This window comes from Salmo salar, chromosome 17 (genome assembly GCF_965601325.2).
Source record: "Salmo salar chromosome 17, fSalSal1, whole genome shotgun sequence".
Classification (NCBI taxonomy): domain Eukaryota; kingdom Metazoa; phylum Chordata; class Actinopteri; order Salmoniformes; family Salmonidae; genus Salmo; species Salmo salar.
This window is the reverse complement of record NC_138307.1, coordinates 21,311,632-21,330,469: the sequence shown is the minus strand read 5'-3', so window position 1 is coordinate 21,330,469 and position 18,838 is coordinate 21,311,632. Positions and strand designations below refer to the sequence as shown.

Sequence of the window (18,838 nt, the reverse complement as noted above, 5' to 3'; positions counted from 1 at the left end):
GCAAGACAGGAATGTCAGTGTTCTGCCATGGCCAGCAAAGAGCCCGGATCTCAACCCCATTGAGCACATCTGGGACCTGTTGGATCGGAGGGTGCGGGCTAGGGCCATTCCCGCCAGAAATGTCCGGGAACTTGCAGGTGCCTTGGTGGAAGAGTGGGGTAACATCTCACAGCAAGAACTGGCAAATCTGGTGCAGTCCATGAGGAGGAGATGCACTGCAGTACTTAATGCAGCTGGTGCCCACACCAGATACTGACTGTTATTTTTGATTCTGACCCCCCCCCCCCCCCCCTTTGTTCAGGGAAACATTATTCCATTTCTGTTAGTCACATGTCTGTGGAACTTGTTCAGTTTATGTCTCAGTTGTTGAATCTTATGTTCATACAAATATTTACACATGTTACGTTTGCCTTAAATAAACGCAGTTGACAGTGAGAGGATGTTTCTTTTTTGGCTGAGTTTATGTTTGAATCTAGGTATACTTTTGACCAGTGGATGCTGGTGGGAGGAGCTATAGGAGGACTGGCTCATTGTAATGGATGGAATGCAATAAATTGAACGGTATAAAACATGGAAACCACATGTTTGACTGCATTCCATTTATTCCATTGCAACCATTACAATGAGCCAGTCCTCCTATAGCTCCTCCCACCAGCCTTCACTGCTTTTGACTAGTCAACAATACAGTTTATGGTTATAATCCACTTGGATGGAAAGCTATTTAGATCTAACCAGATCTAAATTGTGAGTATGGACTATAGATTTACATTTAAGATACATTTAATGTCTGTGTCTACCAAATATGTAGAGTAGATATTCTGCATGTGATTATTTGTCCTTCATCACCTCATCCATCCCCCTGAGGGGTTTGACCCTGGCCTCCATGTTGCTGATGCGCTGCTTGACCTTGGCCTGGTATGTTGCCCATTCAGCAATCATTCTGGTGAACTTGATCGTCATGACCTCCATGTTGGTTTCCATCGTAAGGACTTTGTTCTCCATTTCTTTGGGGTCGGCCCTGTTTCCCAATTCCTCATCAATGAGGTTGTCTTTCATCAGGATGGCCTTGCCTTTCTCCTCCAGAGCGTACTTGGCGTCAGGGTACTCTGTGAGAGCATCCATCAGGTCGTCTTTAGACAGGGCGAAGAGGTCAGAGTAACCCACGCTCCTGATGTTGGCTGTTCTTCTGTTGCCAGCCTTACTGCCCTTGATGCCCAGGATACTGAGATCTCCGAAGTACGCCCCATCGCTCAGCACACACCACTGTGTGACCCCGTCGTCCGCCACCACAGCCAGCTTCCCTTCTTTGATGATGTACATCTCTCGGCCAATGTCGCCCTTCTTACAGATGTAGTCTCCGGGGCTGAAGACCTGTGGCTGCAGCTTGAGCACAAGCTCGATCAGCAGGCCGGCTTCACAATCCTGGAAGATACGCACTTTCCTTAGCGTCTCCATGTGGACGTTGATGGCAATCTCAGCCTTCAGCTTGTCCGGCAGGTTCTTCAGAACCTCCTTCTCGTCGCAGGTCTTCTTCTCCGTCCACAGGTAGTCAAACCACTTGACCACCCTGGCCTCCAGGACCTTGGAGACCTTACGAAACTCCATGTACTGCTTGATGGAGTCGATCTTGGCCTGGAACTCGGCGCGTGCCGCGTTCATGTTGGAGATCATGGCGCCCACGTTACCGACAATGGTGGCAAAAATCAGCACGCCCGTGAGGAAGTCGGCGACGACAAACAGGTACTCGATGTCTCTGACAGGGGGCGGGGTCTCTCCAATGGTGGTCAGGGTCAGGGTGGACCAGTAGAGGCAGTAGACGTACTTCCTGGACAGCTGGCCCATCTCAGGGTCAGTGATGTTTGGGTACACCCAGGTGTCTGAGCCGAAGCCCAGGAGTTTGGAGAGGGCGTAGAAGACGCAAGCGTTCCAGTGGATGATGATCAGGATGTAAAGCACAAGGTTGCTGATTCTGAAAATGTTGGGGTAGTTTGTCCTGGTTTCCGTTCGGTCAAAGAACTCAAAGAGGCGCGCCATCTTGCCGAGGCGGTTGAATCTGAACTCTGGATTGTTGTAACCGTATGGAATGAAGGCAAGATCAGTAGGTATCATCGATATGATGTCATATTTAAATTGCTTCTGGGCTCGGTAGTGTTCTTTTAGTTTCACTGGGTCCTTCACGAGCAATCCTTGTTCCAGGAAACCTGTTGATGACATTCCAAAGCTTTATCGCAAACACTAAATCGTTAAACAAGGATATGTTATGTCAATTATTTCAACAACCCTAAACAAGAATGGTTTTACCTGTCCTAGATCTCACAAACGTGTCAATGTAATAGATGACATCTGAAGTGTAGTCGAGAACCATCCACAGCATTACATAGTTGGCCTGCAGGTCATTGAAACTTGCCCTGGGAGACAAGCAGAAACACAAGAGTATTGATCATTCACAATTACTCAACAATATCTTGGGAAACCCGAAAACTGGAATTCTAAAGCAGCACACACCTTGGCACCAGAAGCATTAAGTTGTAGAATGCTGGGACAGCTACTATTGTCAGCCATTGGTAGTACATATCTGTGGCGGGGTCAATGATCCACACTTCTTTACTGAAATAAACATAAAATACAAAGCTTTTTCCTCTTAACTTATAATCTGTTTTTTTTTTGTTTATAGATATAAGACTTCCATATAACCATAGAAACTGAATATACTTACGGGGGATCCGGTTTCTTCTCATCCGGTTTCTTATCAGGTGGCTTCGGGGGATCCGGTTTCTTCTCATCCTTCTTTTCGTCTTTTTTTCTGAAAACATTATTTTTCCACACATAATTTTATCAATCTCAATGAAGCATGTACTAACTACAGCACATAACACTATTATACAAGGGGAAAATAAGAGGATTATCTATAGCGGGTGTAATCAACCAAGCCTCGTTCGACCATCCTGATCTCGCAAGCTTACATTCTGTTTTTCTATATGAAGCAGAGGAGGCTGGTGGGAGGAGTGGACGGGCTCATTGTAATGGCTCGAATGGAATGGAGTTAAACATGTGGTTTCCATATGTTTGATGTGTTTGACACCGTTCCATTTATTCCCTGCCAGCCATTAACATGCGCCTGTCCTCCTATAGCTCCTCCCACCAGCCTCCACTGATACGAAGTGAAAAGAAACAAAAGCGCAGCAATCGGGAGGGTGGATCAGGCTAATCAACTGAACTAACGTCACTCTTACAGATTTGTTTGGTGATATTGGATTGTAATGTTCATGGAGGGTGTTATTTGGTTTCAATTAGATTTTCCATTGCATGAAACTATGTGCAATGGTTTATCAAGACCAGAGGGGGGCAGCGTGCTACTGTCGGGTCAAGAGAGTAGTGACAGGTCTCTTGGCTTTCTACTGGTATTTCTTTGTCATTTGTCATTCTTTGTCCTCCAGTATGACATTTATAAAAACAAATATGTTTCTGATCACAATTATGTAACACAAAATACTTTGGAGAGTGACAGGGAACAAAACCATATACAGCTATTTATTTACAAGCATTTTGCTACACCCGCAATAACATCTGCTAAATATGTGTGTGTCACCAATAACATTTGATTTGATTAGATTAGTTACTACCTACATAGTAAATGAAAGGTTCTGAATACTTATGTAAATGTGATATTTCTATTTTTTATTTGTTATAAATCAGCAAAAATGTCTCAAAAACAGTTTTTGCATTGTCATTATGGGGTATTGTGTGTAGATTGATGAGGGGAAAAAAACAACATTAATTTTAGAATACAAAGTTTTATCATAACAAAATGTGGAAAAAGTCAAGGGGTCTGAATACTATCTCAACGCTATAGTTGGTCCACTTACTCATCCTTGTTGTTGCAGTTGTTCATATTGTATGCTGCAAGGGGCCATTGACCATTGCTTGAACAAATATATAAATACACGTGTTAGCTTCAAATCAAATAATCTATTTCAATTAGAAGTCATAATAATTGCAACATGAGAGAAAGAGAAATTGAGCGACACACACACACACACACACACACACACACACACACACACACACACACACACACACACACACACACACACACACACACACACACACACACACAGGGACTCACTTCCTCCTGCGGACTTGGTCAGAGAGTCTGGTGTTGGACATGCTCTCTGCCCTCCAGGCCTCTCTGAACTCTGTGTGTGACTTCATGGTTGAGTCTAAAGGAAGGGCATCTGAGGGCTGACTACTGTGAGATGACCAGCCCTTCACCAACACCATGAAGCGAGACAGCCTGAGAGAAATGCATTGTAATGTTGTTCAAACAATGTTCAAACATTGAGAAAACAACTATACATGCATTATAAAACAATGAGAAACAACTATACACACATTATAAATTATGAAGGATAAAAAAAACAAAGTCTATTGACTTATTTCCATTGTAGTCCTCAAAATGAGCATAAATGTAAATAATGATATGGAAAAAAGACATCTGCACTGACCTGGACATGCCTCCTGTCCCCGTGAAGGAGGGGTCCAGTTGGTCCTCATGGCTGCAGCGTAGAGAGGACACCAGGAAGAGAGTGTGAGGCCTCCACCATGCTAAAAATATACACTGAAATTGTACTAGCGTGGGACGTGTCAATGTTTGTGTTTCCTGTGTTTGGAGTGTCACTACACTGAAATAAATCATGATCACACAGAACGCTTACTGGCATTCAAAAATGGAGTCTGTGTGTTGTTGGCTCTTCAAAGTAAAAGCTTCAAATCCTAAACTAAACCCAGCTGGTAAAATCTTGTAAAATTCTTACCTGCTGCCACTCTCAATCTGGTCCAGGTTGTCGGGGGTGTTTACCGAACAGCGGCCGTGGCTGGGATAAGACTGCTCTGTGCTGATCTTAGGCATCTTGGTTCACTCTATGGTCCCCAATGCATCAGGCTGGTGGACTGCTGTGAACAGAACAGAATAGTGAGGATACATTAGAGTATACATGTAGGGTTTGATTATTTACATTGTTCACAGTCTCACAAGTCAGAACAACTGTGTGTTAAATATTAAATACACCTACAACTATAACGGAGACATTTCAATGTTGAAGCCTAGAAGTTGAGGCTACAATGTTCATATCAGTAGTTGTTTACCCCCACATTTTATAGTAATGTATCACAACTTTATAAAGTGTATGACTATTTTTCAACGATCTATTCTAGGACAACTCTAGGTCTAGGATGACTCTGTCACTCTCATAGAGGGGAGAAGCATGAATAGGGATTTTAAGGGATGGTGAACCACGTCTCACTGTGGATTTAGAAGGGATTTTTACAGACTTAACAATGGTCTGAGAAGCTGTTCTAGAATAAGGAATGGCTGAGTCTTAAATGTCACACAGGATCAACTCCCTACACTGTCTTCTAAGAAACAAGTGTTTAAAATAAGCACTTGGAAGGGCAAATAGGTTTCAGAGATTACATCTATCTACAGATATACACCTACACTGAGCGTACAAAACGTTAGGAACACTTGCTCTTTTCATGACAGTCTGAAAAGGTGAATCCAGGTGAAAGCTATGATCCCTTATTGATGTCACTTGTTAAATCCACTTCAACCAGTGTAGATGAAGGGGAGAAGATGGGTTAAAGAAGGATTTTTAAGCCTTGAGACAATTGAGACATGGATTGTGTATGTGTGCCATTCAGAGGGTGAATGGGCAAGACAAAAGATTGAAGTGCCTTTGAATGGGGTATGGTAGTAGGTGCCAGGCGCACAGGTTTGTGTCAACTATTGTAACGCTGCTGGGTTTTTCACTCTCAGCAGTTTCCTGTGTGTATCAAGAATGGTCCACCACCCAAAGGACATCCAGCCAACTTGACACAACTATGGGAGGCATTGGAGTCAACATGGGCCAGCATCCCTGTGGAACACTTTCGACACCTTGTAGAGTCCATGCCTCGACGAATTGAGGCTGTTCTGAGGGCAAAAGGGGGTGCAACTCAATATTAGGAAGGTGTTCCTAATATTTTGTACACTCAACGGCTGTATTATTTAATGACATATTCGTATATTTGTGTGTGTGTGTCATTCCGTTTTTATTTGGATACTGTCTTTGTGAATGGACTCATAAATTATTTTACAATTTAAATTCATCCAAACTCTGACTTCATATAGACTGATTCACGATTTTTATGAATCTACATTGTATTGATGAATGTGTGTTGGACTGTACTGACAAATACATTTGCTTAATAACAACAACAAAAAACAAAAATGTGATCTAAAAAAATACGATTTTTCTTGTTGGTCCACAACCACAATGCACGCAAGTGCATTATAGACTCCCACTGAAGTAATGCTTTGCTTTCCAAAGCGTTACATGCAAATGGTTTGGTGTATTGACATGACCTGCCCATAGTATGCCGTGTGTGATGTCTTTGAATGGCCCTGTCTGAACCTCAAATTGAACAATTAAATGAAACACGAGATTAGAGAAATAATACATACAGTAGTAAGTATTATTCTGCGCAACATGTTTTATTTGTAATTAAAGAAAAAAAATATTGAAATGGAATATGTATTCGTGCTTTTTTTAAAATGTCAAATAACGGATTAACACGCATTCAATCTAACATTTTACAACCTGCATGCAAGGAATAATTAATTAATTAATCCACACATTTTACAACACTTTCGGGTAGGCTACATCTCTACTGTTAAGAATTACGAAGGAATCCAATTTATTGACCTTTCCCCTTTCAGAATGTTTGATGTTTCCAATGTTTCCAATGTATCTATAATTTATGTTAACATGTCTTTATGGTTGATTATAAATTATTTCATCAGCTGGTGATAATAATACAAATCTGCCATAAAGGTTAGAATAAGGCCTACATCTAGTTGTCATTTTTTTCATTACATTTTCAAACTTTGAGTTAATTCATTGTGATTTAATTTAGTTGTTTAGTTCATCCTATTTTTAACACAGTATTCTGCTTAATGTGATCTAATCAGAACGTCCTCACAAATTGCCTTACCAAGTAGCCATAGATGCTTGGATCTATCCTTCATTGTTGGTCCCGATTAAATTTAGGCTATACGAAAACATTTTATCTAGCTATAACATTTGATGAATCATATATTATTTGCAACAATACGGATAAATCAGTTATTTCTTTAGACTACCACACAATTTGTGCACATCTCTAGTCTAAATGTACCTGAATATAGTTTAGGGAAGGATAGTCCTCAAGCAAATGTCTTCGTCAAAGGAACTTTCGATGTGATATAATCCCATGTTTTCCTCCTACGCATCATAAGGTACACAAACGTTGTCAAATCATTAATTCCTCGGTAGACACGCCTTACATTACTTTCAAACGATATACTACTGAACACAACGACTTGGAATTATATTTCAGCACCGAGGCCAACGGACAGCTCCCCCTGTGTCCTTTATTACCCAAGCAGCCTTCTTTAAACCGTAACGCACTTCCGTCACCTTCATGAAGTCATTAACTGCTTGGGGGAAGAAGAGAGAGAAGGGAGGGGTCTGTGAGCGCCACCGCTTGCTGCGAAGTGAAGTTTCTACAACGTTTAACGACTACCACATAAGGGCAGTATTCTTTTAGTGTTGTAATTTTTGCCATTAGCCTACAGTTAGGTAAGAAAGTACTTGTTCAGGTGGTGAAGTCATATCATTTATCATTAGATGTTATCTGAAACAAAGGGATGTAGTGCAACAGAGTCCTTGCAATGAGCCCTAAATGTCAGCCACCCCTGGACCAGATGTCAGCTCTTCCACCAGGTTCGACTAAACAAGGTTCGAGACCAGTTTGCCATAAGTGCATGGTCATGAGAGCATATTAAGAAGGAAGACGGATTTACTCTTTGGCTCCAGTGAATAATAGAGCAGGAGTCAGAAGGATGAGATGAACTGGGGCTTAAAGAGGCTTAAAAGCTCATAGTCCATTAGAAATGTAGAGCGTAGCTCATACTCACCCCCTCTCCCTGCCTTCTTGAAAATGAGTCCCTAGACTCCCACTTAGCAACACTGCTCCTCTGTTGGGACTGAAAGAGGTGCTATGTGTTGCTCCTCACCTGCATAATAACAGATAACAAGAAACGTCCCCTACCAGATTGGATAAGTGGTCGAAATATCCTGTAAATTCCACCTAGCCTATCAGAGGGCAAGGTGAAAATATTATAATATTCCAGACAACTATCCACTCCATTCATATCTACACAAGTGTCTTGTGGTTAGTGGGTAGGTGTCGATTTAAGACTGGGTGATTGGTATTGTGTCGTATCAGGCACGTAGTTTACCTACAGTTTACAAATACAGGAAGAGCCAAGTGCCCTTTTCTGCCCTTAGCTTGGTAGGACACAGTTGGCTCTCTTCTTTCCTTCAGCACAGCCTGGGCCATGAGCTGCTGTGAGATGTCACCGATGTTCAGAATGTCTCACCCACTAGGCTGCTCTACTGCATGGCCACAGAGGCCCCACCCACCTGGGAAAAGAGGAGAAGACACAGGGGAAATCCTCCGTCCTTCATCTGTAGAACAGAAGCTCTAATCTTAGATTTAAGATTGTTCAGACAGTGTTTCTTCACTACCACAGCTATAAATACTTATCAAGGGCTCAGAAATAAACATTGAATTAACAGTCATTAATAAAAGGCTAATTCTGTCCAACAACAATTACAGAAACTGCATGACCTGTCCTGTTGGTTGTGAGATGTAGGTGTTTACTGGCCATACAACGTTAGATAATGGGCCAGAAAAGTGATTGTGTGACTGTGGGACATGCATTCGTACCAGGCACCCTCTTCAAGTAGTAGACTAAATCTACACTGATGTAATATTAGAGGCATAGATGGAGGTTCAGAGTCCATAGACTGAAATTGTCTTGAAGTCTTTTTGTTTGTGTTTTATTTGTCTTTACGTTTGAATCTTGTGTACTCCAAAAGCCTCCTTGTGGCCAGACTGCAGTCACTGTCACTGTGGGATTAGTACTTACAAAGGAGATTGCCTCTAATCTTTTGATGGTATTTGGACATTCACGAGAGAGGCAATGACAACTGCAGTCAGCAGGGAAGAAGTTAACAAGAAGAGTCTTCAGGGTGTTCTTCAGGGTCTCCCACAATACAGTTTATCAAAATATCCAAATGTATCCTAATATGGAGGAGCCACTTCCTTTTCTCTCACATGAGAAATCATTGATCTTGTGAGATTGTGTATGTAACCATGATACCAATGATTCACTCCATCCTTGGCGTCATTGTCAATGTGCTGAGGGATCAATTAAAAATCTCTTTGTGCTGGAATAAACAGGCCAATACAAATCATACACTGCTGTCCTGGAGCATTTCCTAGTATGACCTGGAGTATTTCCTAGTATTTCCATATATTTCAGTTTATTAGGTAAACCCATCTAGTACTGGGTCGGACCCCTCTGCCTCCAGAACAGCCTGAATTCTTTGGGACATGGAAACGTTGCTCAATGGGACCTAACGTGTGCCAGGAAGACATTCCCCAAACCATTACACCACTGCCACCAGCCTGTAACGTTGACACCAGGCAGGATGGGCGATGAACTCATGCTGCTTTTCGCCAAATCCCGATTCTGCCATCAGCATGACGCAACAGGATCTGGGATTTGTCGGACCAGGCAATGCTTTTCCACTCCTCAATTGTACAGTGTTGCTGATAGTGTGCTCACTGGGGCTGCCTCTTCTTGTTTTTAGCTGATAGGAGTGGAAACAGGTGTGTGACAAGAACCGAGGAGTTGTGCGTTCCGAGATGCCTGTACTGCGCCTTTATTTGCCTGTTTGTGGCCAGCCTGTTAGCTTGCACGATTCTTGCCGTTCTTCTTTGATCTTTCATCAACAAGTTATTTTCCTCCACAGGACTGCCGCTGACTGGATGTTTTTTGTTTCTCGCACCCTTCTCGGTAAATCCTAGACACTGTCGTGTGTTAAAAGCCCAGGAGGCCGGCCGTTTCTGACATTCTGGAACTGGCATGCCTGGCACTGATGATCATACCACGCTCAAAGTTGCTTAGGTCACTAGTTTTGCCCACTAACGTTCAATCGAACAGTAACTGAATGCCTCGATGCCTGTCTGCCTGCTTTTTATAGCAAGTCACATCCACATGACTCACTGTCTGTAGAAGCCAACCATTTTTGTGAATGGGGTGGTGTACCTAATAAACATCCCTACACATGGGCTACGCACATAAGACCCCATATGTGTTAACCAAACCACACATTCAAAGACTCAAAGGACACACATCAGGGAACTAAGACATTCATAGTAAAGTCTCTGTATAATACCCCAGATATAATAATACATTTGATTTGGCAGACACCTTTCAGGACACTCATGGACATCTTACATTAAAATGCCTACATAAAATCTAGTGCATATCCTCAGCCAGATCTAGACAGGACTGTTAACATGAGAGGATGTAAATTGGGATGAGTGAAGAGGGCATGGCTTTTCCTTTGGGTTTCTTCATGTTATCTCATAGGCTCAATCCACTTTTGCAGGTTTAGTAAAATGGAAAGACCCAGTGTCACGACCGTCGTATGAATAATTGGACCAAGGCGCAGAGTGAGTAGAGTTCCACATTTTAATGATAGTGAAACTACCAAAACAACACATATATAACAATCGTGACCTACATAGGCACTCATACAAAACAATATCCCACATCGCAGGTGGGAAAAAGGACACACTAAGTATGATCCCCAATTAGAGGTAACGATTATCAGATGCCTCTAATTGAGAACCATACACACACACCAACATAGAAATATAATACCTAGAAACCCCCCTAGTCATGCTCTGACCTAAAACACCATAGAGAACCCAGAGGGCTCTCTATGGTCAGGGCGTGACACACAAGGTAGGTCAGGGGTGGCCAACCGTCCTCCTGGAGAGCTACAGTACTGGGTGTCTGTAAAACAACAACCATTTGTTAGATATTATGCTTCATTGTTGGCTCACCTATTAATTTATTTTAAAATTTTATACAGATGGCTGGTCATAAAGTTTAACATTTGTGGCATAATATAAATTATTATGATGAACAAAACATTTGAGCTTTTTTTCACTGAGGATCAATCAAATTCATAATCTGTTATCTACATAATCTGTTATCTACATAATCTGTTATCTACATAATCTGTTATCCACTTGCCCTGTGCTGTAAAGCCTAACCCATCACCATCCTGTATGTCTCCAGCAGTGGAGACTGCTGAGAGGACGAGGGCTCATAATAATAGCTGGAATGGAGCATAATGGCTGGAATGGATACCATTCCAGTCACTCAATTCCCACTAGCGGTTCTGGGGGGGCAGTGCTCCTGTGACAACAATTCTGGACCCCCTTGTGGCCCCCCTAAATGTGGAGAATGAAATAATTTTTACATAACAGATTTTTGCTATCTTTCTTTTTTTACATCCGTTATTAATGTAACTGGCCCCTCTAACAGTACAACTGGCCCCAGCTTTGCGCCCCCAGTTGGAATGGTCGAGAACTGCCATTGTCAATTCCAACCATTGTAATGAGCCGTCCTCCCTTCAGCAACCTCCACTGGTCTCCAGGCAGTTGTTTATTCTATTGTGTTGTGGGTAAACGCAACAATAATTGCTAAACCCATGTGCATTTCTAATTGCTTAACCATCTTTCGCTTCACTCCATTCACACCACTGGGTCCCTGATCTGCCCTACTAACTGTGCAGTTGTCAAGGTAGAGGAACACCTTTGTGTCCTGGGGGGCCTGTATTATCTCCCCTAGGACCCAGCACTAGGGCATACGGACCTTGCACGGAAAACAATTGGCCATATATCAGCAAAACAAATTGAATGTCTGCATGCTGATTGTTGCTCCCTTCAAATAAACTCAGGGAAGGAGTCACAAATGGTATGAAGTACATTTACTTTAGTGTATTAAAGTGTGTCATACATTATAACTTGGATTTGATGGTGTCATTGGGTTATGGTGTCATTTGGGTCATACAAATATATTGTGAATGTGTTTTTCCCCATTCTCGCTAACTTTATTTTGGGATATTGAAATTTGATTGGGAAATGATGTAGCATTGCTGCCCTCTGGAGTTGAAATGTATTATTCCACTTTGATCTTCACCCATCAATTTAATGAAAAGCAACGCGTAAGGATGATAATCAGATATTCATAATTGATTAGTAATGCCTGACCTGTGTCTATAAATTCCTGTTTGTCATGTGAACTGATAGAGAGGGTGGCTGCTAAGAGAATAAAGACACGGTATACATAGCGCCAGTCAAGTTTTAACTAAACGTTAAACAGTTCACTGCTATAATACAAATAAAGAGACATCTATGAAGTCTAGAACTGCTGATAAAAAATATTATGTATGAACCTGGAACGTAACTTTTATGACTGTTGCATGTGAAATAGATTATAGAAATGAAGGATGTAAAAACACTAAAACGTGTGATAAGGTCGAGGGGCAAAGACCAAAGTACTTGCTCTTGTGCTGTTGCCAAGTGCCAACTGCACTGTTCACAGTGTCCACAAAGTTTCCTCGTGTCACTGCTTGCCAGTTCTTGCGCTCAATGTTTATAGCTAGGAGCACACGATCATAGTGATGCAGTCAGAGCAGAAGAATGGCGCAAGCAGAAAGAACACCGAGTTTCCTTCACTTGCCAGTGAGGGGAAAAACGTCTTGTTTCGGATATCTTCGGGTTTTATTTTTTGCACTTTTTCATATAGCTCAGGCAAATAAACAAGGTTTGTATTTTTAGTTGTCATTTTTTTCGCTACATTTAGCCAGCAAGTGTACTATTGCTAGCTAGTAAGCTAGCAAGCTTAGCTACCGTTAACGACCTAACGTTAGCCTGTGTTCAAGACTAGAGCCAAGGTGTCCAGTGATTGAGGGGGGTGTCGGCTTGTATTTGGACTGGCTTAGTAAAGGACATGGCTCAATAGCTAAATGTAATACTTGGTTGCATTATGACCAAACTAGTTAGTTAATATATTCACACATTCCTAACCAGTTCAGTCGCTTCTTTTAACGTGTCGGTAACGTCGTTAGCCAAGCTAGCTAAGGTGGCCCTTGAGATTTCAAGCAGTAACGTTTGCAAACTAACGTAGCTAGCTCAATTGTTTTGCTAGCTCCAGTCATGTTTCACAGAATATCCTGAATTTAGCTAGTTAACGTAATCATTTTGGATATCTATCGCTAGTCCTGAGTAACTTGTCATCAACCTTCACGTAGCTAACGTTAGTGCTTGTCACACTGGTTTAGCTGTTCTTTTTAAACCAGGAAATAAGTGGTATTTTTAGTTTGTCAAGACCGACAAGTTCAAGTTCATTTATTTGTCATTTACATATAAGCTACACATTATATACATCATGGACTGGAGTACAGTGCAACAAAATGCTTACTCATCATAGGTGTGTTCATTTAGCAGGTTAGCGTTTTTTCTTAGTGGTTTGGTTTGCTAACAAGCTATCTAGCTAGCTATCCTAGTAACGTTATGTTTCGTGCAGTCAGAATTAAGGCCATTCCTCACTAGGATTCAACAACACAGTAGCTAGCTAGATGGCTACAGTTGTTTAGGGAAGTATTCGTTTGCTAGTACACCTTCCCATATCCAATGAACTGTAACTTTGAAAAATAAAAATGTAGCCCTATAGCTAGGGTGAAAAGGAGAACTCTTTCCACCAGCAGTTTCAATATGTGAAGCAGTGGTGGGTTGAGTTTAAATGCCACAGTTGAAATGCTTCCTGTCTAAAGTATGGTTGTTTCCTGCATTGCTGAACATAATCATGACATGTTTAAGCAATGCACTGAAAATGGTGACCTATATGCACACTTAACACACCCTACCAATAACAGAGACATGGATATTTTCATCTGTTTTCTGCTCTGTTTACGGTTCTCAAGTCAACTCTGCCACTTCCTGCAGAATGTAATTATGGGGGGGTCTTTTAATAACTGTTGACAAATTGTGTCTCCACAGCATTCATCCAATCAGACACAATCTTAGAGGTACTTCACTTTGGTGAGGGAGGCCTCTTGCAGGTAAGACACAGTTTCCTTACACTCCCCTCCTAGCGTGGTCACATGACCCTCCCTATACAACATGCACAGCTGAACACACTATCACGCTACTATGTAGTTACTCAGTAAACACGAGGTGAATAGCAGCCTGTGAAATCAAGTATAATCGCTGTAAAAATTAAGATGAGAGCAGTATCTTCTCAAAGCTGTAACTTTCACTTTCTCTGCTATGTATTTTTACCCACATAGTCTGTGGTTAGCCTTTATCAGGTCTCCTTGGTCGTGTGCTGTTCACTGTTTCACATGAAACAAACGACAGACAGGACTTCTGTGAGATGTCCAAAAGGACATTATTTACAGTGATACTACCCAGATATCATAGTTTACAAACATGTCACTGTTATAGAGGCTAGCTAGCTCTGGTCAGCCCGGCGGGGTCAGCACATCTTTGTATCCACTGTCCATCCCACATGTCACTGCTCTGAAAGTCAGTCACTCCTCCTCTCTCCACCACTGTTCACCTGAGCACCTCGCCTGCCTGTGCTGATTGGCCTTAACAGAGCAGTTGAGGGCTCAACTTATTTAAACCCCCTGTAGAGTGTTTGCATAGTAGATAAACATCCCCTCTTTATCTATGATCAAATAGGCCTAGAATTGCAAACAAGTTGAGGGAATGGTAAGAAACAACAGGTAGACTGCCACCACTTCACAGGTTAAATGGTCCTAGATGAACAAGGGCAGTAGTTGTGTAAATAGAGATGATGCATAAACATGGCAAAGGCCGGTTTGATTGAAGGAGGTCCATAGTCAGAGACGTTAAGCTTTTGCTGGTTTTGATGCTTGAATCACTGTAGTGCAAAATATGATTTTTCAATTAGCAGTGAGGTGGATATAGAGTTAATACAGCACATTCTGACTCCAATGCAAAATGGGCACCAGTCTTGGGTTCAATTAATGGGTGTCAAAGGCCTTTGTGTGGAAACACATCTGTTTGACTGCTGTTATAAAACAAAATTACATCATCATGTCAGTACTGCTCAAATTTGCATGCTTCAGCACGTCTTACTTTCTTATTTGCCTACGACTTTCTGCATCTAGACTTGGTTTGTTTGTTCTGATGATATCATTAGGAGTGGGATAACTTTCTTTTTGTTCCTACATTTCGAGCCGTGTCATGTCAGACTAGAGCTATGGAGATCGCCTGCTGCTCATCTGCTCACCTGACATGGATTTTTCTTTGTTTTACAGATAGAGCCTGACCTTCACCTGGGTTCATATCATCAAAAAAGGTATGATGTATATCTTTTTTATTATCTTTGAATGCACCTATGACTGTCTCTGAGAGAACTATATTTGTTGTTGCAGGCCATAATGACTGTAAACACTTAATTCATTAAACGTCCTTATGTAACACCAGTCGTACCTAGATAGACTCTAAATGGGAGGGTAAACCCTGGCATTAGAATCACATCTCTACTCAGCTTATCTATGCCTGAGTTTTTATGGCTGCTAGCCAATTCCATATGTAGCGGCTTGGCTTCGTAGGAGACTGATCCTCCGTTTGCCACACCTTGTTCTCATTTCCATCAACATAGTCATGCTCTTGGAGGTGGGGCTGGTTAGCTGGCTGCTGGGAGGTGGAGCTGGTCGACTGGCTGCTGGGTTTCACTGGAGGTAGACGACGGGAGGGTGTGGGTCTGTGTGTGTCCTAGTCACTATGGAGACAGTGGAGGGATGTTAAGAGTTTTCAGGAGGCTCAATCAGAGCCCCCCTGCATCAAGGCAGTGTTAGGATCACATCGGGAGGGGACTGGGTTTACGTAGCATGTGGACAGACATCATCGTTAAAAGAGAGAAGTGGATTGTGAATACGTTCCCCCTTTTATACCTCGGTTATGAAGCTTTCAGCCAAACTAGGTGGCAGTTCGCTACACTTAACCTTGGTGGCATTTAGAAGAACCGGTCTGAAACATGTTAATCCTCTTGAATAATCAGTGTGTCCTGCCTTGCATTCCTCAGGCCAGGTTAACTGTCAACCTCAGCCAATCAGGTTTCTCCAGATCAGAGGCCTGTCTCTTTCCTTAAGTAAACACACACACAGGTGAACCTAACAGGCTTCCAGGGATTGTTTGGCAATCTGTGTGTTTCTGTGCTAGGGTCACAAACTAACTCAATCTGCACAGTGCACTCCACACCGGCGGCACACGCCCATCAGGCGGCACACGCCCATCAGGCGGCACACGCCCATCAGGCGGCACACGCCCATCAGGCGGCACACGCCCATCAGGCAGAAGTACATGTGGCATGACATAATAAGTCGGTCAGATCATCATGAGAACCACATCAGAAAACATGGATGGGGTGGAAGGCCACAGTGCAGCACGTCATCGTGGCGATTGTCAACATCAGCAGGGTTTCTTTCCCATGACGTTGTGTGTGCCCTAGGTCTGTTTTGGTGTAAAAATCTATTAGTGTAAAAATAGCCAAAGCACAGGCCTTGGTTAGGATATTTGAGTGCTTCTCTCCAGGGCTTTAGTGGCTCCTTCACGTGAATCTATTTGGTCTGAAAGTGTCTCGCTCCATCTTTTTCACTCTCCTTCATCAGCTCTGAAACTGAGACTATTATGGTGGATGGGATCATGTGAGTTTTAGTAAGTTTCACAGAGGGATCTCCTCTCAGTATTTACTGTTTTCTACATTGTAGAATAATAGAGAATGTTAAAACTATGAAATAACATGTGAAATCATGTAGTAACCAAAAATCTTTAAAAACTCTAAATATATTTGAGGTTCTTCAAAGTAGCCACCCTTTGGCTTGATGACAGCTTTGCACACTCTTGGCATTCTTTCAACCAGCTTCACCTGGAATGTTTTTTCAACAGTCTTGAAGGAGTTCACACATATTCTGAGCACTTGTTGGCTGCTTTTCTTTCACACTCTGCAGTCCTCATTTGGGTTGAGATCGGGTGATTGTGGAAGCCAGGTCATCTGATGCAGCACCATCACTCTCCTTGGTCAAATAGCCCTTATACAGCCTGGAGGTGTGTTTTGGGTCATTGTCCTGTTGAAAAACAAATGATAGTCCCACAAGCCGTAAACCAGATGGGATGTCGTATCGCTGCAGAATGCTGTGGTAGACATGCTGGTTAAGTGTGCCTTGAATTCTAAATAAATCACTGTCACCAACAAAGCACCATCACACCACCACCTCCATGCTTCAAGGTGGGAACCACATATGCAGAGATCATTCGTTCACCTACTTTGCGTCTCACAGAGACATTGCGGTCTAATGTCCATTGCTTGTGATTTTTGGCCCAAGAGAGTCTCTTCTTATTGGTGTCCTTTAGTAGTGGTTTCTTTGCAGCAATTCGACCATGAAGTCCTGCTTCACGCAGTCTCCTCTGAACAATTGATGTTGAGATGTCTGTTAATTGAATTCTGTGAAGCATTTATTTGGACTGCAATCTGAGGTGCAGTTAACGCTAATGAATTTCTCCTCTGCAGCAGAGGTAGCTCTGGGTCTTCCTTTCCTCTAGCGGTCCTCATGAGAGCCAGTTGCATCATAGCGCTTGATGGTTTTTGCGACTGCACTTGAAGAAACTTTCAAAGTCCTTGACTTTTTCCGGATTGACTGACCTTCATGTCTTAGAAATGACAGTCCATCATTACTTTCTTTGCTTATTTGAGCTGTTCTTGCCATAATATGGACTTGGTCTTTTACCAAATAGGGCTATCTTCTGTATACCACCCCTACCTTGTCACAACACAACTGATTGTCTCAAATGCATTAAGAAGGAAATAAATTCCACAAATGAACTTTTAACAAGGCACACCTGTTGAGTAGGTGTGTCAACTTTTGACTGGTACTGTGTGTATATATATCTCTCACACACACATGTTGCCAAAATGCAATCTGGGTAACTATTTTTAATCCTATGTTGATAGTTAATGTACCAATTATATGACAATGGAACAACACACAACATTCAGATTTTACTGACTTACAGTTAATTTAAGGAAATCGGTCAATTGAAATACATTTATTTGGACCAAATATATGGATTTCACCAGACTGGGAATGCAGTTGTGAGGCCTGTTGGACGTACTGCCAAATTCTTTAACCTCTTGGGGCTAGGTGGGACGCTAGCGTGCCACCCGTGGTGCACTCCATCAACAGCAGGTGCATTTCAAGAGCGGCAAATTTGAATCCAAATAAATGTCAAAATTCAAATTTTTCAAAAATACAACTATGTTACACCATTTGAAAGATAAACATCTCCTTAATCTAACCACGTTTTACGATTTCAAAAAGGTTTTACGGCGAAAGCATAAATTTAGAGTATGTTAGGACAGTACATTTACAAGAGTTGTGTGTAATGTTTTGTCAAGTCAAAGACAGGGTCACCAAAACCATAAAACCAGCTAAAATGATGCACTAACCTTTTACAATCTCCATCAGATGACACTCCTAGGACATTATGTTAGACAATGCATGCATTTTTAGTTCTATCAAGTTCATATTTATATACAAAAACAGCGTTTTACTATGGCATTGATGTTGAGGAAATCGTTTCCCTCCAATAACCGGCAGTCAAGTCAGCGTCAGAAATTAAATAATTAAAATTAGAAAACATTGGTAAAATATTATATTGTCATTTAAAGAATTATAGATTTACATCTCTTGAACGCAATCAACTTGCCAGATTTAAAAATAACCTTACTGGGAAATCACACTTTGCAATAATCTGAGCACTGCGCCCAGAAAAATACGCGTTGCGATACAGACTA

At 42.0% G+C, this 18,838-nt stretch overlaps 2 protein-coding genes across 4 annotated transcripts in view; one reads left to right on the top strand and one right to left on the bottom strand.

Moving 5' to 3' along the window:
- Positions 1 to 304: 304 nt before the first annotated feature.
- On the bottom strand, positions 305 to 7,451 carry LOC106575665 (cyclic nucleotide-gated channel cone photoreceptor subunit alpha). The gene is made up of 9 exons (XM_045698609.2): positions 7,216 to 7,451; positions 4,815 to 4,953; positions 4,506 to 4,556; positions 4,127 to 4,294; positions 3,867 to 3,923; positions 2,717 to 2,803; positions 2,506 to 2,607; positions 2,302 to 2,408; positions 305 to 2,201 (listed from the first exon to the last, which is right to left on the bottom strand). Exons 2-9 carry the CDS (start codon positions 4,907 to 4,909, stop codon positions 829 to 831), a joined length of 2,040 nt encoding a protein of 679 aa, XP_045554565.1. The 5' UTR covers positions 4,910 to 4,953; positions 7,216 to 7,451; the 3' UTR covers positions 305 to 828.
- A 5,093-nt stretch (positions 7,452 to 12,544) lies between these two features.
- LOC106575661 (transmembrane protein 131) overlaps positions 12,545 to 18,838 on the top strand; it is a 35,871-nt gene continuing 29,577 nt past the window's right edge. For all 3 annotated transcript variants that reach the window (XM_082963589.1, XM_082963588.1, XM_014152280.3), the window contains exons 1-3: positions 12,545 to 12,775; positions 14,011 to 14,072; positions 15,300 to 15,340. In XM_082963589.1, the coding sequence (XP_082819715.1) occupies positions 12,652 to 12,775; positions 14,011 to 14,072; positions 15,300 to 15,340 (227 nt within the window). In that variant the 5' untranslated portion in view covers positions 12,545 to 12,651. The remainder of the gene's footprint in view (positions 12,776 to 14,010; positions 14,073 to 15,299; positions 15,341 to 18,838) is intronic.